Below are 24,018 nucleotides of genomic sequence, written 5' to 3' on the forward strand. Positions count from 1 at the left end.
ACCTTGAGTTGTTCCTTGGTGATCTTATTGGGGGAAAAAAGGGAGGGGGGGAGGCAGAGAAAGGACAAAAGAATCTCAATTCTGATAGCAGATAATGGGAATTTTTTCAGTGCTGTCTGTGTTAGTACAAACAGTGCATGACGCAGTCACATTTTTCAAACCTTAGTGGCTTAATTAATCAGCAGATAACCTTCTATCTGCCCAAACCAGCAGAGACTCTTTCACTTTCACTCTTCAGTGGATTTAAGGACACATTCAAATATATGAATAATCATGACAACAGTTTTGGTCCTTTCCCACTGATTTAATATTTACATGAACACAATTCATTTAGAAGCTGTTGCCTCTTTGGTACAGGCTGTCTTCGTAGTGCCAATTCTGACCTTAAGCTTGGGAGAGTTTTGCAAATAGCCAGTGTCGGGCAGGTAACTCCAGTATTAGAGATAATAACTCATTACTGAAAAGGTAATTTATTCACCTTACTAGTCAACAAACAACAGCAAAATCTGTGCTTTAACATTTGTTTGCCAAATTAGTCATTACATTCCTTTCATTACTCAGCCAACCTCTGTCAAAGGCACTATAAAGATATTTCAAATATTTCGTGTGACGAAACAAGAAAACAGAACAAAATCAGGTGATTCCTGAACATAGAAATTGAATGAGAGAAAGGCAGCATTAGAGTGGTGCAGGGATGAGTCCTAAAACTCAGACATGAGTTTGCATTATAACACTCCCGGCTCCCTCGTCTCAAAGTTAATGGGTTTTTTGAATGGATTTTTGGTTAGATCTGCTTAAGTGACTTACATGTTTTGTTTTGTGACATAAAATATATCAGTAAACACCTCACTTGTGATCATTTGTCTTGAATGAGCGGCTTCCTAACAAGGCTAAATGAGACTATAGAGCGTCAACACGTCGAACAAAGTTTAACAGCCTCGTAGTAGTGGCAACGTTTAAGTCATGTGACCGTGGTGTAGTTCATTTCTAGCCTAATGTTAGCTTTTACTTTTAGCCTTGGCATTTGCACTTCAAGATTCATAAAAGTGGTGTTTATTTGTGAAGATTGTTTTCCTGAACAAAACATGCAAGTAACATAATTATTTGTTTGCTCTGCAGCTTTTTATCTGCAATAATCCAGAATCCAAATGTCAAAATCACGTTGTAGAGGGAACCATGGCAACACTAAGTTCTGAGCGACCTCAAAAAAACGTCATCCCTGCAGCACTCTCCTCCCATTTAAATAAACATAGCAGGATGGTCAGAGCGGCAGCCATTTTTACGTTGCCACCGCAAAAACCTGCCACCATTATAATGGACCAACTTTTGTATAACTGACTTGTGTGAAGTCGCAAACTCACTACGGTGAGGTTACACAGTAACAACCAAACCTGCAGTGGAGTAGTAAGAAGCATGGAGAGAGTTTTTTGTGTGTGACTAAAATGCTTCTTATTTCTTAGTCATCAAATTCTATTCATTAAATTATCATGGAATTTTACAAACTCGCTTTTTTTTATTTCCTCTGACTGTATTTTCACTGTGAAGGCTCGACAATTTATTAGTTTATGACAAATTGTGTCTTGCTTATAGGTAGATAGTCAGATACAAAGAAAGAAAGAAAGAAAGAAAGAAAGAAAGACACAGAATAGAGTTCTCAATCTCCTCACTGTGTCATTTTATGACCCCACTCATGTCTTTTATCTCTATAACTAACAACAATTGCCATCTTCTTTTGGACCACTCAGATGACCACAGCAAACAGTTCAATGTCTGTTCTCTCATTCTTTCTATTTCTATGATCCTCAATGTTGGCAAAGCTAAAAGTGGAGAGCTAACAGTGGCAAGCTAGTAGCTACGACACAACAAGTCCCACTACCTCACCATTCCTCGGGGCTCAGTGCCAAAATATCCTGCACCAAGGTGCACTCACACATAAATAATTTTCCAGGTGAAGACACATTTATTGTCATCTCTATGAACTGTCATCATAAACTTTCAGACATGAGAGGAAAGAGGAGAGACACTGAGATGATTTCTGCAGTCAGCTAGAGTCTGAGCTGCCATACAAGCACACACAGACACAATTGAAGCCAACGTTTATAGCGAGCTAATGTCTGTATAGTCAGTACATTGGCTGTTTGGGGGGAATCAACACGGTCTGCATAAACAGTCCAGCAATGGTAGCAAGGTGGAAATTTGCCATTCAAACCCAAATCAAACTCCTAATAAGACTGAAGACAAGCTAACTCTTAAAATGTCGAAGTAGCAGAGTGTGGTATTAGTAAGTGTCGTTACTGGTTTTCAAATTGCAATCATCAACAATAACCAGCAAGGAAACGGCAATAAAATAAAAACTTTAAATGAGTTTAGAGAAATATCACCATGAAAGACGATGGAAATATGTGTGCAGCTGCTGAAATGTTACTTGAAAAAATACCTTTGAGGGATTCTCGTCCGCCTCGCTGTATGATCAATAAATGGCAAGGTGGGGCTTCTTTGGTGCATTTGTTGTGGCACTTCAGCCTAAGTGCATACACAAGGACAGGAAATCTGATTAGTGTTTGCCTTTTTATTATTCTAGTTAATTTGCACAGTGATGAAACTTTTGCAAAGCATTAACACATAGCAGAACAGACAAGAGGTGCAGATTGCTTATTTATTCAAGTGAGATAAAAACAAAGAGTTCATAAGCATGTGTCACAGGGGAAAAACAATAAATACAAACAAAAAACAACCATGATGACACTATAAATTACTTAAATGATAACAGTCACTACAACTGTTGCAATAAATAGTACTTTGGGGTTGTTTGAGGTACTTATCCATAGTCAGTGTACAGTAGATGTCAGTTGGCACGCCTCCAGTTTGGAGAAGCAGCCAGAGGTACTGACACAGAAGCTAAGTAATGTACTTTTATGAACAGCAATTACTACATTTAATACTTTTAATATCATAAAACTACTTTTGACCCTAAATTATTAAAGACAGCTATTCTAATAATATTCTAATAGGTGATTTCAACTCATACCAAAGTCATTTTCTCAAGTACAAAATCTGTACTTTCACTCAAGTATGGCCCTCAGGTACTTCATCCACGACTGACTGCTGCCTCCATCAGTGTGTTTGTGTTATTATGTGACTCTGGAGAATCCAAACTAATCCTTTGAAACACCAAAGTCACGCAATAACACAAACTGATCGAGTAACAATACACCAGCAGCTTCTGTGTTCAGGGGTGTACAATAATTTTTTTCTAAATGGAGTTTGGCTTTGAAGAGCGATTGAATGGCTTTAGTTTCCCATCAACAATCTGATGGCAACAAAAAAGTGAAAAAATATTCTAAATATAGCGTATACTTTAGCTGAAATTGAGCAGTACATTGCTCAGGTTTTGTATCTGTACTAACTGTATGTAATACACTAACTACAGATAAGTGCCTCATAAAACCCCACTTTACAAAATACGGACTATCCATTGAAAACAAAACCCAGTTTCAATACCTACTTGCAGTTTTTACATTTCAGTCCAAACAACATTCCCTTTCCACACACTATGCATGTCTGGGACATCCAATACTTTGTGGAAAACCTGCAGGCGAAAGAAAAGAGTGAGATAAGGAGATTTGTAAAAGTCAGGACACCACTTTCAGCTTGTTGCACATCTATATGACACATACAAGCGGTGGATTACCACAAGTCTTTCATAACATTCTCTCAATCTGACACACGGCTTTATACGAAAGAAGGCGCCACGTTCCTTGCGTGCCCTTTCTGCGGGGATCATGGGTGCTTGAAGAAAGCACGTGTAAAAAAGTGTTTACCTTCCTAATCTCCCTCACCTGCTGATTTAATTTGGGCCCGTTTTATTTTCATCTTTCAGTAACCCTGAGCGAATGAGCGTCTTAGGCAGTCATTTCGCAGCGCATGGCGGAGGCCATGGGGTTTACATCAATACAACAATCAGTCCGAGTGATGGCAGCTCAGCGGCCTGTGCCACTCTTAAAGGTTCCAATGCAATGACTTCTCTAAGAAACAAATCCACAATGTGCTCCGCAGTAGCAGCCAATTCCCTGCACAGACTGACTGAGCGGCTCGAGCACGTATGTGACTATGGCTGTATTTACTGATGAAACGCCTGGATGCCAGCAGTGCCGCTGGCTGACTAATGGCAGGTGACTAATGTAGTTTGACAGAATTCAAACCTCTTTATTAGGCCCTCCTTCGCCTCATTTGAAAGGCACAGCTCAATCCAACCCCTACTGGATTTTTAGTGGACTCTGCTGTCACATATGAACGATGATGTGACATTAAGGGCAGATTCTGCATAAAGAAAAGTTCTTTCCGCACAGTGGAGGCCCTACAGCCAAAGTAGTGCATTGTGTACCGGCGACGCAAATGCACTTATCGAAACAGGCCAACAATGCGATCAAGGGCGCACGTTAGGAATATGCAAATCAGCACGTCAAGGAGATTGTTGGGTGGAATAATGGCGTTTCTCTTAAAATCAGCCTTAATCTTCAATAACGGCTACATAAATTACATCTGCGCTCAGTTTGGCTGCGTATGATGAGGTTTAGAGCTTCTCTCTCCACCTCGCTGACTTTCAGCAGGCAAACCACCCACGTTCTGGAGGTTGCTGAGATCCCACAACTAATACGGTATTGTTTTACTTTTTAGATCACTAGCTTTTGGAGTCAAGCAGGGTGAGACAGAAAGAGAGGGACAGACAAAGAGAGAAAGGGAATGGAGATGAGTTACGCAAGAGGCCCTTTTTTTTTAATTGGACTGACATTCTATCACAGATGTATGAGTGCATGCACATAGGCACACACTCACCCACACACTTTCCTTTAGGCCTACCTGTGTTTTATTGAGTTTCCCAGATCTCTTCGGGGAATCTGTGGGGACCAGCGAGGCACTGAGAGAGTGTCTGGAGAGAGGAGACAGCAGAGAGGGAAGGTTTTTTTTTTTTTTTTTAATTATTTTTTTGGTCAAATGGTAATACTGACAGAATGTCTTTCAGTATTGACTAAATGTCTTGCATTAAACATTCATTTAGCACATATGGCATTTCAGGGGAATGGACTGATATTGCAGCAACAAACTGACATTTTGGTGTCAGACTTAATCAGCTGTTTGGATATCATGCACACAGTTAGTCATGAGTCACTGTCCACTCACCACTGTAAACGAGCTCTTGTCCTAATTGACTAGATAGATGAGTGGATGTGCAACCGACATATTCATGTCATAGGTTTATATTTCACCAATTATCCATTTTTGTTACCATTCTTGTAAAATTCACAAACAAAGCCAATCCAGGCATCCCTGTCTCCTTACATTTATATCTTTCTAAACTGCTTTATTACTGACATTGTTGTGGTAATGTAATCTCCGCCCGTATTGTGTTAAGAGACCACGTTTCTTTTAGGTAACAACACACATTTATGTACTGCGTAGTCTATATAGTCTATATAACCATTGAGAAAGTTAGATTAGATTAGATTAGGATAGATAGGTAGATAGATAGATAGATAGATAGATAGATAGATAGATAGATAGATAGATAGGATTTACATCAGTCAACAACAAAGTTTGAATTGTTTGCATGTTTAGACAAAGATATTTCATATTGCTGATTCCTGTATTTCATTGTGAGGAGCTCTCACTTCAGAAGGTTTTCAGAACAAAAACCTTTCGCCTGGTCCATTAGTGCTGGCAATGACTGAGCAGCCCGATACATTTATGCTGCGCCTCATAATACCAGGTGAGAATGCGCCGCCTACACAATGTTACCTGTGAGGGCGGCTGGATGTAGTGGATATGCATTGAGATGATAGCACATTTTAATAATTTGCTGGCTGCCAATAATTCAATAACGAAAGAGCAATGCCGAAAAATTTTGACAAAGTCGTAGGTTACGATGGAAAGTGAATCATGCAAGGTAATTTTTGGTCACAGTAGTTTATTTCAGTTTTTGCAGACAACCATTATATAACAGGTCTGTATATGTTATATGTTTTGCAATGTTTCAAATTTGACAACATAAACTTTGTATAAGGTCCCTCTGTATTTCCTCCTGGAATGTTTTGCAGAGTAAGCAAATGACAGAAGCTGACAGGAAGTAAACACCAACCTATTGCCTCGCAATGCAATTCTGGTGAATTGGGCTGTTATATTAACGCAGACAGACACAGTGTCCCATTATTTAATCAGATCATCCATTAGCCTGTTTACATAGACCTGTAGACTCCGCTACTATTAATCACAACACTTTATCAATTTATCAGCATGACTCAATTCACCATGTGGTCTTTAGTCTCTGAATGCTTTTGTCTTTTTGATGACTGAACATGATTGTGCTTTTGGTCATGTGCATGTGAGAGAGAGAGAGAGTGTGTGTGTGTGTGTGTGTGCGTGTGTGTGTGAATCTGTCTGTCTGCAGCTAATCTCACAAACTACTGCAACAATAACGCTAAAACTTTGTTTGCACATGTACGACTGTATGCACATGAAGAATCTCTTATTATTCATTATCCCCTAGAGGCCCCTGTAGAGGACCATGCTTTTGGGTGTGTGTGTGTGTGTGTGTGTGTGTGTGTGTGTGTGTGTGTGTGTGTATGTATATAAGTGTACCTGTCTGTCCGCAGCTAATCCCACAAACAACTGGAACAATAAGCAGAATATTTTGTTTGCACATGTATGACTTTATCCTCAATAAGTATCTCTTGTTATTAATTATCCCCTCCAGCTTACTAGAGAGCATTATGCATTTGGCCGTGTGTGAGTGTGTGTGTGTGTGTGTGTGAGAGAGAGAGAGTGTGTATCTGTTTGTCCACTGCTAATCTTACAAACTGGACCAATCAGCCTTATAATTGTACTCATGTTTGAGTTTGTTCAAGGATCTCTCGAGGTTGTGGTGACTCATGAATTTTTAAAAATGTGTGAACTGACTGTTTTATTCTGTTTTTGACTGCCGACTCCTCGCTTCTCTTAAACGACTGGTAGTGGCCGCAAGTGTTTTGGAAATCGGCTCAGCTAAAAAACAAAAAATGTTAACTGGTCTGTTTTGGTCATTTTTCCTTGATATCTGCGCTTCCACCATATGTAAATAGGCAGTTTAATTGATTCTTTTTTGTCTGTTCAAGGAAAAGCAGAGCAAGTTTATTCAAATAGCACATTTCAGAGACAAAGGCAATTCAAGGAAATTAATTGGATTTATTGTCATTATTTCCCACATCATGGTGCTGTAGCCGTCACACAAAGCTAACACTATTAAAAGTTTGGTTATGAAGATTTGGGGCTGTGTTTTACTTTTCATAAATACAGTCATCCTGATAATTACATTGTATCTTCTGAGACACACTGCAGTGCATCTCCTAGAAATACAAAATGTGTCTATAGTGGCTGTTATCAGCTCAGGCGGCTGTGTCACAGCTGGGATGGAGCCTCCAGGTGTAGATCTGCACTCTATTGAGAGCACTTTTCTAGTTTTTGTTACTTTCTGTACTTATCAGTACTTATTTCTGTCGTTGCACAGCTGCAACAACCGAATTTCCCTGTTGGAGATCAAGAAAAGTGTACCTTATCTTATATTTCATAAAACTTTTGACAATTTAGAAATGGATTAATACAGCCAGAGAACAATTGTAAATGTAAATATTTCTTCCTGTCTCATCTTTTGTGTTCTTTGGCTGTATTAATTAAAAAACACACTTTGAAATGTTTAAGAAGTACTCCATTAACGAAGCATTGCACCAAAAAAAAAAATTGTCAAACTCATGATGGACAGTTTAAAAAGCATCAAAGTACATGCAGCAGAACCAGAGACTTTTTTTTCTCCACACTTTCTTCTTGTTAAAATCTGCATCTACATTACAACGCAAACTTGACTGCTGACAGTTTAATCTGAGATTTCGGTGCGTTATGCTAGAAGTGGACAATGTAGCCTGAAGCTTTTAGACTCAAGAAGAGCGGACTAGCAGGTTTTATATGAACATTACATCCATGCACATATTCTGTGGCATTCATAAGCGTACACACAAACACACACTGTCCAATCTCTAATTTTTTGCATCTTCTTGGCTGAGAGTAAAATGTGTAATAATTGAGATTTTTAGCTACTTTTGTGCAGAGTTATTCATGAATATTATGTTACTTTTTAGCTGGAAATGAAAGCCAGGAAGAGGAGAGTAGAGAGGACTTGAGATTTTTGTGTGTGTGGGTAGAAGGAGGAGGAGAACAATTCATTAAATCGGGGAAATGTGATGCTAAAGAGAGAAACATGGAGCAGAATGACAACACCGAGAAGTTCTTTTCTCAATGCATCAAATTTCTAATGCCTTGAAATGGAATTGTGGGCCCAGGTGTGCGCTGAGACTGATCTCCATATGAGAGGAAAGAAGAGGTTCACTTCAATTAGACCTGAGAGGAAAAGAAGAAATCTGAGCTGCTTTCTGCTGGATATCCCACACTATTGCCCCAAAGAGTGAATCAGCTATGAGTCTGAGGACGCCTTTGTCAATTTTCAAATTCACAGGCTCTTTATTATGTCTATTTGAAACTGAAAGGACATTAAGATTTCACTGCCGATGCCAATGCTCCTCCTAGAACAGTCTCAAAAACTTTTAGATTGGAGTGTTAAGATGAAAACTGTTTTCAGAGACTGATCTCTGCAGGCAGAAGTACTCTTACTGGTTGGGTAGAGCCAAAGTACCACAGGTTTTTTAGGTTTCCAAGCAAATCTCAAGTCCAACAGAGCCCAAGTCATAATCGAATGCTGTCAATGATGATAGTTCTTAAATAAATTCATGATCACGGCATTCACAACTGTAGAAGCTTGAAACTGTAAATGCAATAGCTTGGTAGATAGATCTCCTGTAGTTAATAGCTAGTGAGGTAGGTTTAAAAGAAATCTTTGCATGACGCAAATTGTCATCATCTGGTGAGGGGGCTCAATTAGTCCTATTAATTGATTACGAGGCTGCGCGTCATTGACATTGCTAATCTTATGGCCCGGTGCCGTACAGCATTTCCTGGTTCCTGAAACACCCTTCCTTCCTCCTCCCTCCGCAGCCTCTCCAGAGGCTTGGTGTCTTCTCTCCGCACTCCGATGCATCGCTCAATTACACTCAATCAACCTGATAACTCAATACAGAGGGGAAACTGACATCATCTGCTTCTTGTCGGCCTTGTTGGCGACTGGCAGATGATTGGACTTGTCAGCGGCGTGGTCAGGGCTGTTTATCATTGTGTATGTGTGTGTGCTGTTGACGTCGCTGTCTGTATTTCGCAGCAACCTTTGATGATCCTACCATCCCTCAAAGAAAGGGGGAGTGTAGATTTATGTCAGCAAGTACTCATGAGAACAAACTCATACACATATGCCCAACCATATGCCAGTCATGGGGAAAAGCATGAGTTTGACAAATGACAGAAATTCTCAGAGATGCAACATATGTTTAGCATCTGTGTGCGTGTTCTTATTGACCTTCTTATTGACCTTATTGACCTTGACTATTTAATTTATGATTATGCCAATTTACAACTGAGATGATGAATAAAATCTTAATTTAGATTTTCATCTGTTATTGTTGTATTTAGGTGTATTGATGTGGACATTTATTTTTCGGTTTATACTAATTTTGTTTGGTTTTAAGATTCTATTGTTTCATTTTGTGTCATATGTATTTTGTCCGTCCTATGAAGTCCAGTAGCATTTATCAGTGGCAGAGTCGGCCATTTCTGTGCTAGATCCAGATTGTCTACTTCATACCAGGGATACAGATTGATATCTGCCTCACTACTTAGCTCTTTTCAGGTACAGTATTGAAGTCAGTACATTTTAGGACACCAACCAAATAACACCAGTACAACCAAACACAACAATTACAACCAAATTAATTTGTGTCAAATTATCGTACCTAAGATTGCATCTGGCTGATAACACTGGGTTCAGAAAGGGGATGGAGGTGTCCCAAAGCCAGGAAGCCATGAGGCCATGAAGCCGTAAAGCCTGGCAGTTGGGAAGCCAGAGCTGCCTGTGGCACTCTGCGGCTGGGTTTCTGGTTTTGGGGCGCTTTTTTGCACTTTGATGTGGAGACAACAGAGCTCCCACGATCAGAAAGGAGGCGGAAGTCCTGCAAAGGGCCCAAAAGCTGAAGCGCTCATCACAGAGTTCCGAGGGCGGCTTTCCAGGAAGCTGAAACTATTGCTGCAGCACCGAAATATAGAACTAGAAATAGTCAGGTATCACAACAGTATGTTTACTGCAGCTTGTTCAAAAACTGTATTTTTGTAATTAGCCTACAGAAAGTAGGCTAATAACTATTGGTTGCTGCCATAAGGTACTGGTACCAAATGCATCATACTGGCACCAGCACCAGTATATGTTCAAATGTGACCAGTACCCAACCCTGGTCTCTTCACACCATGTCAGAGCTGTATTACACTCAGATATTGATGCAAACAGAACAGCCTGCTGCCACTCACATTAAAAGCGTTCAAATGACCACACTCTGTGGATTTGATTGTGAAGCATTTGCACAATGTTGACCGCTATTATTCATCAACAAAACAACTGTCATTTCAGCGTTATTAATTCTTGCATATGAGTAATGTAACAAGAAACAGCAGCCACAGTGAGCTGTTAAATGAAGAGCTGCACACAATGCCTCCAACTTTTTAACAAGGTAAACTAATTTTACTGTGTCTTGCTATTGTGTAGAAAACTGCTAACAGCATTCGCAGCATGAAATCAGATCGTGGCTGCAATTATTTTGACTGACGACTTTATTAAAACAACATGAGTATGCGTGGTTGAACTTTAAACATTCACCAGATAGTCTTCTATTTCTGACAAAGTGGCTCCTCGAGGAGTGTTTGCTGTCATATCATATCACACTTGGTGTTACCACGGTAACCACAGGTGTTGCCAAATCAACCAGGACTGAAATCTCGTCAGCAACTTTCACATCTTGGGATCATGCTGGTAAATCTACACAACAGTGTCATGCTCTACCAGTTTATATTTCAGCGTTATCTTTATTGTACTTAAAAGCATGAGACCAGGTGTAAAAGTCTCCAAAGGTACCACCACGGCAGTTACACAGTCCAGGGAGGAGAGACGAAACCAAAGTGTAAATGAAGAATGATATGGTGCACATGCTCACAGACAGGTGCACAGGTGTTGTAATTATAAATATCTGGTCACATAAACAAGGGAAAACCATGGAAACTTTGGGATATGCGAAAAAATACACACAGAGATAAAATGTGTGCATGCGTATGTGTGTGTGTGTGTGTGTCAGACAGATGAGCCTGCAGGAGTTGAGAAACCCCAAGGCGCCAGACAACAATGTCCTCCTCCATCTTCTCTGATTGGCTCAGTCTAATTAAGCCAAGCCCCCCCCCCCTCCACTGGCCGGTTACATGACACACAGCAGACCATGGGGTTGAATATGTGTTGTCTGTGTGTGTGTGTGTGTGTGTGTATGTGTTTTGCATTGCTTAAAGAGAGATGTTATTGCACTGAACGATGAAGAAATATATGTCTCTGTCTGTGTGGTTTACACTGAGGGGGGTGTGTGTGTGTGTACGTGTGCAGAGATAAAAAGACTACTTGAGTCTAGGAGCCTATTTAAAGCCAAATATAGTTTATTTGACATTAGACCAAGATGCCTCTCCTAGTGACTGACTGAGCGCTAAACACTTCTACTCCCCATGGAGCAGGAATTCCCACTGCGGGCTAAAAAGATAGAGCGTAAGACAATTAAAACAACACAGGAAAAAAGACTCACAAATTATTCTCATTGTTGGTGCTGTCAGAGTCATCTCACCCACACCTGCTCTTGTCATTATCACAATCATCAAGGTATTAAAGCTCAACGGGCAGAGTGTAGCAAAGTTGGGATAAAAGCTTCAATCGAGTGGCTGAATCAACAGCATAACTGGCATAGTTTCATCAAGAGATAATAGAAAGCTTAACCGGCAATCTTGGTCAACATTACTGTCTTTCAGAGGCAATAGAGAGCTGATTTTTTACACTTTATGCGAGTCCCATGAAGTTCTGAGCGAAAAACATGCAGTTTTTTGCATGGAGTACAAATGTGTTATTTTGGCTCATTGTATTTGATTATTTCTGCACACTGGGTCCATTAACAGTCCAACACACTCTGCAAACCTATGGCATTCAGAGTATGTATGGCTTCCGTAGGTAGATTAATGATAAAGGGCTTACTCAGAACAGAAGCGCTCACCATCCAATCTTGCTATCCAATCATCAAAAAATGTCAACTAACAAACTGTAAAAGAATTCTTTAAATGTCCAAAGTTTTTGATGCTGAATCACAGAATCAGTTTTTCTATACTGTCCTCAAGGTCTTGTCATAATGTGCTATTTTGGAGTGATTTTTGACCATTTTTATCAATACTCAAGTGGTAAAACACGCTAAATTTAGCACCAAAACGATATGAACCCCAAAATTGCTGCAACAACGCATGAGTCAAAGATGTGCATGATCTAAACCTTTAGAATTCAAACAGGTGCCTAAACAAAACACCATTTTAATTACAGATTTATGACTAGAAAAAACATAACACACAGTACTGAGCTGTATCTCACAATTAATCTTCAGGTGCCCAGCTTTCAGATGGTGTATACCATTTCTATGTGGCTCATACTGGCGACCTGCAATCTCCCTCAAAGATCCTCTGCCCACCCCCAAAAACAACAAAAGTGGCTCTATGTGGGTCTCAGAGGGGTGGCATACCTATTAAATTCAGCACAAAACACTTGAACACAATTGTTTTTGACAAGCAGATAAGAGTCTGGCCGTATGGTACATATATACAGTAGACTGAGCAGAGCAGCAGAAGAAGTGAACAGGACTGTAAAAAACGTGTGGGCGTTTGCTGCACAATGTGCTGCATTATAGCACGAGTGTTACATGAGTGCTATGTTACAGGCTGTTGCACCCCATACTCTCATCGTTTCTCATCAATGCGTTCTAATGAGACTTTCCACAAGGTAAAAGTACACGGCTGAGCAGAATGGCAGCAAGAAACGAACAAGGTAGGGGTGGCAATAGGGGTGTTTTTTTTTTCTTTCTATACGAATGTGAGAAAAAAAAAATCAGATGAACAAAAGACAAAGCCAGGTTGTTCAGTTGCTATGGCAACAGCTACACGCCGACCTGCCTTTTTTTTTTGCAGAATATTGTGCTGTCATCTCTGTCGAGCACACACAGGTTTACAAATAACCCACATGCACACAAAGTGTCCCAATGATAAAGTGACAATAGTAATCACAGCGCTCGAAAAATAGCAATTTTCTTGGATGAAACAAGTATCTCTGCTCGGCCTTATAGATGGTGGGAGTCTTTTAAGACTGGCGGTTTAAGTGTGCCAGTGAGACAGAGGGAGAAGGGATGGGGGAACAGATGATGCCCAGAGGCCTTATGGCTCGGTAGTGACTTTCTCAGTTGAAGAACTCAAATGGCTCACAGATGAGCACCGACAAACAGCAGGTTTCAGTGGCGAGGCCAATCTGACGCCACGGAGGGCTTTTAGCTGACGTAATACCCCCTGTGTCAGCTATATCTGAAGTCCATAACTTTTGGACAACACTGATGACAAACAGATAATTGTTATACTAAATATTCAAAATTGTTGTCTCAATTAAACCTTTTCATCGTCTTCTCCCACCCTCCATGTGTTCATATAAAATCTTTTAAAATGACAGAATAAAGATCCCACAAGTGAACTCAAAGGATGCCTCAGTGGTGTCGACAGATGGGAGCTCAAACACGCGTGCTGCATTCAATGCATCATGACCAACCAGAACCATCTCTTACAGCACAGTCTGTCACAATATGAGAATGATCGAATCTGATTCGTACTCCGCAGCATGTCACAGAAAGCTTTAGTGGCAAGTTAAATGTTGTCAACATCTGTTGTTACACTTCCCTGCTGGCTAGTCGACTATTAAAGCAGTTTGTTTAGATTAGCTGAGGTGTCAAATTGCAACTTGAAGTTCATTGGAGACTAAATTCACAGCGAGATGTAAATTTAGTGGGATGCACAAAAACATAATTTAAATGTGGATGCAGTAGCAGTACAATGTTTACAAAGACTCCTCTGCCTGTTTTTAACATCTGCCCTACTTTTCGAGTACAAACATAGTAACCACTGACCAATCCATTCCTGTATTGACTGGAGTTTATGACCTCCTACAGAGTTTCATTAGCTGGAGTGAGACAAGAACTGCGCCAGAAAGAGTCAGTTAGTCTGACCTGCAAAACACTCTCTACCCAGCAAAAAGATTTTCTTTAGCAGTGACCTGATGTTGCAGAAGATTAGAAAGTAAGCACAAAGGTCAGCACATCTTTTTACAAGAATCTAAGTTCTCCTATTAGTTAAAACTTGCCTTTACTGACTTTACTGTTGCAGCAGCGACCATGCCAATAAGCACAGACAAGAAGTAGAGAAAACATAGTATGCCAAACACATTGTCGCAATGTGGATGTTTTTCACAGTTTTAGAGGAAGACAACACAATCCATGTTCTGGGGGTCTGATCCCTTTATTTTGCTGCCATTATATTGGTTAGATGCAGCGCTAAAGGACCGTCCCTGGAGCTGCTGCCCTTACGGCGAATGGTCAGTTCAACATCTGCCCAGTTAGATCGAGCTAACGTTCAACACTGAGCTGTTAAACGGTGTCAAAAGACCACACCGAAATGGCTTGAATTATTGTTAAACCCTTCAAAAGTCATTAGGTAACATTGATTGTTTTCCTGTCATCTTATGCATCCACTGGGTCATGAAAGAAACAACCAGCAATCAGAAGACTGGCATTCATTCGAGTTTGAATGAACATATTGAGGCCTTCAACTTTGCTTACGAGATTGCATCGCTCTCATACATCAACCAACAGATGCAAGATAAGTCCCATCAGTGAGGAACCACTGCAGCTGAGGTTTGACTCAAAACAAAAGAAACAAAAACCAAAATCATGCAGAAGCATGAAGCCTATGACAGTGCCTGGGAGAAGTCGACCAATTCACATACCTGTGAAGTGTAATTACTGTGGATGGTGGGTCAAAGAAGAACATAAAGACAATCAGAAAAGCAAGAGCAGCATACAAGATCCTAAACAAGACCTGGAAATCCAAAAACATTTCACACAAGACAAAGTTTAAAATCTTCAACTCCAAAGTTAAAACCATACTGTTGTATGGTACTGAAACCTGGAAGACCTAAGATGCATCTTTGGGATCTACTGACCAAACACAATCAACACCATCAACGTAATCTGCTATCATTTTTTTTTTTTTTTTTACATCCTTTCCTAAAAAGAAACTATATAATCAATACAACTGAAAAGGTTTGGTCACACACTGAGGACAAGCCAAAAATGCAATAACCAAGCAGGCACTGACATGGAATCCATAAGGCAACTACTCGAAACTATTCGTCGAAGGCCTATGCGATGTTGTTAAACCCCTTTAACAGCCATCCACCTTTGCTCAATAAATCTTTCTTACCCTTGGGTGTGCACAAACAACAGGTTGTGTACTTTTTAAAATAGATAAGTGCGAAATTAATGGTTATTTTATCCGTACTGGCCATGAAAAGCAGGCTTTTTATTGATTAAAAAAAAACTGAGAGGTATATTTGAATGCTGCTTTCGGGTCATTGGTTCATACAGTAAAATTACAGGTGAACAAGAAATGATAAATATGTGGTGTAGCAAGATTTTGGAGATTTTTAGCCAGTCGGAAGTCAAAACAAACAAAGGTGAAATGTATCTTTTCTATTCTGCCTACAAGTCAAGAACACAAAAAACCCTGAATATGCTCTTCAAACATGAGTCAGCATGTCAACATTCATCTCCTCATACATACAAAACGATGAAACAATGGCTAAATGACAGTGTTACATCTTTACTGAAACAGTGAATCGATGCCAAACGCAACCATTCCGCTCAGGTAGCTCCATTTTCCTCACCCGGTTTTAAATTTAGCCGTTATTTGTGACCATTATTTATTTGCCAACTCTCAAAGGGGCATCCATTGTGGTGCCATATTCGGTTGCTAGGAGATCTGTGACGCAACTGCAAAGCGTCGCTGCGAGGTTAGGGTGAGTGGGTGACGTCACTAGAGCACATGTAGAAATAAACACAGTGAGTTGTGCACAAAGCGTATGAAGAACATTGAAGCCATTTATATCCACAAGCACACACTCACAAACTCCTACACACTCCCTCTTTCTCTCTCTGCATCTCACACACACTCATACACACACATCAGTTCTGCAGCAGGTGTGTGTGTGTGTGTGTGTGTGTATGTGTTAGTGGAGTCCCAGGGCTGGTGCTGGACCTCCAAGTGGACACAAGGCATCATCACAAGTTGGGGCATCTGTCCGCTCCAACTGTGTGTGCTCAAACAGCCTGAGGCGCTCAAGGTGAGCTGTGTGTGGAAAATGTCCCTCTGTGGCCACTGTAACTTTTCAAATTAGAATAACAATGATGATTCCTAACACTTTGAGCAGAAGAAAAACAGAAAGGAATATGTATTATTTAAGTTGGCCACAAGGATAAACAGCAAAAAACAACAGAATGCTCCTTGCTTGCAAAAAGTGAAATTATTTTTTAGAAGGTCTATTGCACATAAACATGAGAAAACTCAGTGCAAGAAAACGAGCGTGAAAGTGGATAAACCAGTGCCATAGCCCATCTTTATGTATTGGCATGGCCACCCTGATGTTCAAAGTCTGCAGATTTTTGTTTACATCAGAAGCCTTACTAAATATTTTCATTTTTTTGCCAGCAAGTTTTTATATTTCTTCTCATCCCACATTAAAAGCCCTTTTTTCCCAAAGAGACAAACAGATAAACATCAAAGTGTGCTGGGGATTATCTGAAGTCAAAAGACAGAAATCTTGACATGTCACAGCAGGAAAAACACAGGTAATTAATAACAGAAAAAACTTTAAAAAGACGGCATAAATTTGTATCAGCAATTTTCAGTTTGAGACCTAAATATAAGACATTTTAATGCTAATTAAGCCTTACTGGACCTTACTTGGACTAATGAATTCAATGCCTTGACAACTTCTAAAGGATCCATTTGAACCGTGAATACCACCCACACAGTACTGACAAGGATTCCAGTCAATCATATTAACTGGAATAACTGATTTGGGTTTACCATGTGCAGGGCCTTTAAAGAAATGTTCCCAACCAGGACTGGACTGCTAATTAGTTTGCCAATATTGCTGATTTTCATTGTCATAGTTTAGAAAGTTAGTTACTCTTTTGCTGATAAATACTACCTTTGATGTTTATGAATTCTTCTGCTGTTTTCAATGTGAAAACACCTCAAAAGTTTCACCACCTGGAGGTTCAAACCCATGACTTTGTGACATACAGTTTAAGTAACATGCCCCGCCTTTTGGCTCGTCTCATTTGGCATGCAAGACTCATGCCTTTTGGCATGTCTCTTTTGGCACGCAAGTAGCATTTTACCTCCATGAGTAATGGTAAAATTAATAAGTAAGCATTGTACTTTGATGTGCTAAATCATTTGGGATGAGGGCAAAACAGCCATATAACTCAGCACATTCAGGGGGTGGATGAACAAAAACTTAAACTGAAATAAAAACAAAAGTAAAACAAAAACTGAAGTAAGAACAAAAACAAAAGAAAATTAAGTCCAGTAAAGTACACATACATACCCGCAGGTGTTGTATCACCAGATATCAAGTCAAACAAGGAAATGTAGTAAGAAAAACAAACAAAGACAAACTAGGGTGTGTAGTTTCTTTGATAGTCAGAGCTTATTTACAGTAAGGATAATGGAAAAAAACTGAATTGAGCTATAAATCTTTTTAGGTTGTTTTTTTTGTGTACGGGTTTTAATATTCATCTTCCTGGTTTGGTTCGCAGTGGTTTTCTTTCTAATATTTTTGTTTAACTTTATGTTATTTACTTTATGTCTAACTTTTGGCGTTATCTCTCTTGTAGTATTTAGTGGCAATGGCGGGGTCCGCCATTTCTTGGCTGGATTCAGTTGTCTGCCTGTCAGGAAAACAGTGCATGGATATAATCCATTGCAATTTTATCTCATTGATATCAGCCTCAACATATGCTCTCTTTACACCATCCAGAGGTTGGAACATTTAACAAATTCAGTTAGTTGGTCAGTTAGTAAACCAGCTAACACCAGTTAGTTGGATGTTGTACTTCTAACAAAGCAGCTGCACAAGGAGTGTTTGCTGTATTAATAAACCTTCTTGCTTTAACTTTCTTTATCATGTGTCGCCAAATTAGCCGGAAATAAAATTTCAAGTATTAAGGCTTTAACATCTTAGGATTGTGTTGTACTATTTAGCTAAACTGATTTTGAGGATCCAAAAAATACATCAAATCAAAAACATCAGAAAACATGTCAACATATTCGCCAAGAGGAAGTTCTACACCATGACTTCAAGGAAGGAGGAAAACTGAGGCGTCACGGAACATACTCAAGCGTGTCCAAATACTTCAAGATGATTATCAGGAAGTTCCATGACTTTGCGAAAAATACTGAAGCCAACATTTCCCATCGTGAACTCCCAGTTACATGATCAAGCAAAACAAGTTATTTGTGAACATGCACACCCACTTGTTCAGGTGTGGTGAACACCCAGTTACATGAACGAGCAAAACAAGACTGATATAAGGATATGCAAAAACAATCTACCAAAAGAAACTACACTGTGCCGTTTCATTGGAGGCAAATACCCCTTTTCCAACAAAATAAGCACATATATTCAGTTTATAAAAGACAAGAATACTTGCAAAAAAAAAGGCATTTCACACGTTTTTGGGTTTTTTTTAGTGTAGCATATTCTCAAAAACATGCCAGAAACACAATATGCAAAAGGTAGAGAGCAGCATTGAGGCCAATGGAAATGTGACTGTGGTTTCTTTGAAAACAAAAAAACAAACGAAAACAGTCACTTATTTAGTATATATTTCAAACTTGGTGCAGGCTATGTTTGAATGATGCTCAAGCAGTGCTTGGACATAGACGGCGATATTTTGTGGCGACGCGTCATTGCATTGTGCCGGAAAAGGGGTGAGGCTGATCATACTGGAGCCGATAAATTCCATGACTACAGCAGTCGCTAGATGCCTGAGTTTAGGGACCCATAAATAAATCTTATCAAGTTTTAAAAACATTATAAAACACATCAACATCTAAATCAACATCTAAACCATATTTTTTTTAATAATCCCTTCTGTCCAGGACGGAGGAAAACTAAAGTGTCAACTATGGAGCAGGCTCAGGTGTGTCCAAAAAACTTGAAAACACTCCAACAATGGTGCAAACAACATACTAAGATTTGGTTTTGTTTTAAGATTCTAATGTTTAATGATTTATGCCTTGTCTGTCCTTTGAAATTGTCTCTCACAGTATTTTGGTCACAGTGGCAGAGTCCGCCATTCATGTGATGGATTTGGATTGCCTGCTCAAGATACCCAACAATATGAGTATGCTTGGTTGAACTGTAAACGGATGCACCAGCTACTCATCTGCTGTTGTTCTGACAAAGCAGCTGCTCAAGGAGGGTTTGCTGTTGTATTTAAACCCACTTGTGGTTACTATGGTAACTGCAGGTGTTGCCTATTTAACCAGGACTGAAATCTTTCGGATTACCCTTTAACATCTTGGGATCTTGTTGGACTGCTGGATAAATACATCCAAAAATAACTCAACAATGGCACCAACAGAAAGTTCAAATGCATATTTTTTCCTTTTTTAAAAATAATTAGCATATATTTGTGACCCTTTTGTAAAAAAATCTTCTGGAATTGTATGAAAATCAATCCATATGAAGATATGGACGAACATGTGTTTGGTTTCGGTCTTTCCATGAGGTTTGTTTACAAAATGAAAAAGGAAAAAAAAGAAAAATGCCAGCCTTTTGAAGAGACTAAACATCAGCACACTACATCAGTAATCTGCAGATTTAATACAAAACTTTGTCTCCAGAACCCAATTATGTGCCAAAGACTACCCAAACAAAGAAACACTGGTGTGAATATTTAACGTTATTTAACTTAATCACAACCAGACTATCAGTATCTCTAAGTGGAAAGCCAAACAAACTCATAGGAAGGCACTGACGTTTCAGCTTTGACTTTGTACTGACTCATCTTGAGCAGACAGTGTTTGGTCACCTCAGCCAGTCTTTTGGGCCCTCCGTCTGTTTTGATTCAGACGACTAGAGAGATGAGAGATAATGCCGTTGGCTGGAGGGCCCTGACGTATGAGATGGCAGTGATATCATAATCCCAAACATAGACACGGGACGGGTGGTTAGCCTGGCTTACCGGGCACACACATGCATAGCGGCATGCACGCACACACACGCACGCACACAGACAGACAAATAAAATAAGGACTGGAGACCCCCGAGGTCAACTGTGGAGCTTCACAGAAAAATAAAACATTTAATTTCATTTTACTTTAATCAGTGATTTAAAAGTAAGCATAATGGGCACTGAGGGATCAGATGTCTCAATTGCTTTTCATTTTAAAAACAAAACAACACTTAGGCCCTAAAAATGTGTTTACCAATCAGCCAGTCAAGTTGCAGTTACAGTTTACATCCGTGTCTGTGAAAACATTGATGCTTCACACACATGTTCCCCCGCAGCAGGACAAAAGATTTATCCAGTCAGCACAGTTTCAAGGTGGGCACCCAAGGCTCTCAAGTTATGGCCAAAAGCATGTTTAATGAGGTCACCATGAAGAAAAACGGGATACAGTAAATCTCTAAATAAATAAATAAATTAATTAATTAATTTAAAAAAACACTAAAACTTTCAGCTTCATATACAGTTTAATGCTGAAGCTATGACAATAACAACAATTATTACACCACCTTGAAAAAGTTTGTGGCAGTAAACTACATAGATAAACCTTATTTTCCCTCCTGTTAAATTTCTCTTAAGCTCAGTGCCACTGTTGTAAGAAACAAAGATGTTTAACTGACACTGACAAATCAGTTATACTGCACATAAATCTAAAACATGCAGTTAAGCCGATACCTAAAACAGTTTCAGTTTACATGCCACCCTTGGTGCTTACATTTGTAATTGACACTGGCACAAACAAAGTTTTAGCAGTCTAACCTGTATTTGGGAAACTGAAAAGAATGCCTGGGAGAGAAGCTCAGTCACAGGTGATATTTCTGAGCGAGCAGTGCCCAGAAACTCCTCCCAAAAAGCCTGAAGGAGCGCATGAAGCGGCAGGAGTCCTTCAACCTTCAGAACTGTCCACTGTGGACGGCTTATCTTGAATTTCAGGTATACAGGCAGGTTTCCAAACCAAGCTGTGATACCCACCGTGTCTAATAATGCTTTCTAGTACAGCAGGATAAAAAAAAGCAATGTGTACTTCCTCCAACTCCTGAAAACTCTGTGTCTACGTAAGAAGCACTATCTCTGCTGTAGCCTGGAGCAGACGCTCTTAACTTGGACGCTCCAGCTCAGTGGGTTGTCAGGTTGCACTCCCACACACATACACGTGGAAACATGGGAGATGGCTTCATTGTGAATGACTGCAGGCCTGTGATCATTATTTACAGCATTGTGATCAAATATCATGTTTTTATTTATTTAGTTGTAAGATACTTGTCATCTTGTCTCAGTTTCTGTCAATAAGCTGAAACCCCCTTTTTCCACACCTGGAGTATGAAATCCTGCATTTTCTAATAGCATTGCATTACTACATATACAGCATACATCCATTGTTTTCCCAATTTGCAGAATTCTTTTTATAGACAATGTTTACCTCAAGAAAGAAAGAAGACAAATCTTGCTAAGCCAATGCACTCCTTAATGTGATGCTGAAGTCTATGTTGGTTTAGTTAGTAATATTGATGCTTGTGTGTGTGTGTGCCATGTATGATGTTACTGCAGCTGTGAACTGAGCTCCCTTCAGGTCAACTACCAGTTATTTATGAACTACTACGCTACACCTTACTTCCAAAGATGAAAGATGAACTTGAAATTCCGGTTCACAGTTTGCCAATGCTTTGACATGTAATTAGAGCCAAAACAGTGACTACGCCTTTGGCAAGCCAAAACATGTGATACACACCTAATGTGAAGTCAAATCTGGCAAGACAAATATCAGTCTCAGTGACAGTAGTGATTGTAAGCAGCACTGTTTGACTGACATAGGTTTGGTTTGTCTGAATAAGTGATGAAACTCATTGTTGACGTCTGTCGCACGCAAAAGCAGGCGCAGTCTAGTTTGAATAAGAATATAATACAAAAGACTAAACCAATAATGTGGTACTTTTCATCTAATTTTGTAATTAGAGTACATCTTTATTTGTCTATCCTGTTATGCATAAGGTGTGATTATTCCATGTCATGCCTCCACCTACAAAAATGCACCGCTGAGCCCCACATACCAGTTAGTTAAGGTCTCCAACTATTCCCAACACTAAGTGATGACCATTTATCACTCCTTTCCTTGACATGACCTCCATTACTCCCCATCTCCTCCTCAGTCTAATGGCTTCCGCAGTATGCCCATAATGCATCAGCCAATAAGGCTGCCAATGTGCAGCAACACACCACCTCCGGTCATTATGGCACGGCCTGATTGTTCATTTGTTGCATTTTCCAACAGAGCTGTACTTAAGTATATTCTTAACAAAAAGAATTATGGTGCTAAGAATGATTATGGGTGTAAGTGTTCCTTTTCTTTTACTTAGTGGAGAGGTCGGGCAGAGGGTTTAGCCCTGTCTCACAGAAAAAGTGCCTTATTCAAGATGAAAAACGTCTAACAAATAATAGTCCTAAGTGCTACATAAAATGGGTCAAGATTTTAAAAAGAATATACAAAACACTGGCACATTTCTTACTCTGATCTACTTTAAAAGGACAGTTCAGATCTTATTAAGTGGCGCTGCAGGAGGTAGTTATCTGTCAGTGTATCACCTACAATATTCATCAGCAAGCCCCAAGTTTGGAGAAGCAGGCAGAAGTATACAGAGAAACTAAGTAATACTGCTGTGTGAGGAAGGAAGCAGCAAAAACATGTTTAAGTTACCACAAAATATCACTATCATTTTAAATGTACACTATATTTAGAGTATTTTATGATTCCTGTACAATTTCTCCATTGCACCTTTTGGACATACATTTTTTGTTCTTCTATTCTATTCTATTTCTCATTTATATCTTTATATTCCTTCTATATTTTTATCTTATATGATCTTATTCTTTTTAAAGTTACTAATTTTATTCTTCCTCTATGTAAATTGTTTTGCACCACAACACCAAGTCATATTCCTTGTATATGTAAATGTACCTGGCAATAAAACCTGGCGTCACTTGTCTAGCTATGCTCTTGTCAAAGCCCAAAGACTCCATTGACATCGACTTTGCTGCCTCGATCAGTTAGTTATTGTTATTTGTGTTATTGAATGAGTTTGGTGAATCCAAAATAACCCTTTTTTATACCAAAGCATGATACAAACTAACTGAATGATTAAGGCAACAGTAGACCAGCAGATCCTGTGTTTAGCGATGGTAAATTTCTGTTTCTCTCAAAGGAGTCTGGTTTTGAAAAAAGCATAGATGGATACAACAGCTTCCTTTTCCCATCACTGTCTAGCAAGTTAAAGCGGTGAAAATATTCACTTCATCTGATATTGTTTTTTTTAAGTGGGACTCTTAGATGGCAAAAATACCTTTTTCTGCAGCGTCCGTCCACAACAACACATTGCTTAGCTTCAATGTCCGTAACTCTGCCTGCTTATTCACACTGGGGGCGTGCCGACTGACATCGACCGTATGTAATTTACTTATTGTGGATAAGAACGTCATACAACCCCAGATCAAAAGATACAAATTATTCCTTTAAAAAAATAATGTAAATAGTCAATAGAGAGTAGTGTTAAGACTTCCCCTTACTTTGACATATATGCATATCACATCCAACATCACTTTT

The 24,018-nt window shown here is 39.5% G+C and overlaps 1 protein-coding gene across 3 annotated transcripts in view; it reads right to left on the reverse strand.

The window, feature by feature from the left end:
- Positions 1–24,018, reverse strand: part of ksr2 (kinase suppressor of ras 2) — a 124,779-nt gene that overhangs the window by 31,107 nt on the left and 69,654 nt on the right. For all 3 annotated transcript variants that reach the window (XM_042488538.1, XM_042488536.1, XM_042488537.1), the window contains 4 exons: positions 4,861–4,930; positions 3,506–3,589; positions 2,438–2,523; positions 3–23 (listed from right to left, as the gene is read on the reverse strand). In XM_042488538.1, the coding sequence (XP_042344472.1) occupies positions 3–23; positions 2,438–2,523; positions 3,506–3,589; positions 4,861–4,930 (261 nt within the window). The remainder of the gene's footprint in view (positions 1–2; positions 24–2,437; positions 2,524–3,505; positions 3,590–4,860; positions 4,931–24,018) is intronic.

The sequence above is a fragment of the Plectropomus leopardus genome, chromosome 6, assembly GCF_008729295.1.
Source record: "Plectropomus leopardus isolate mb chromosome 6, YSFRI_Pleo_2.0, whole genome shotgun sequence".
Classification (NCBI taxonomy): Eukaryota; Metazoa; Chordata; class Actinopteri; order Perciformes; family Serranidae; genus Plectropomus; species Plectropomus leopardus.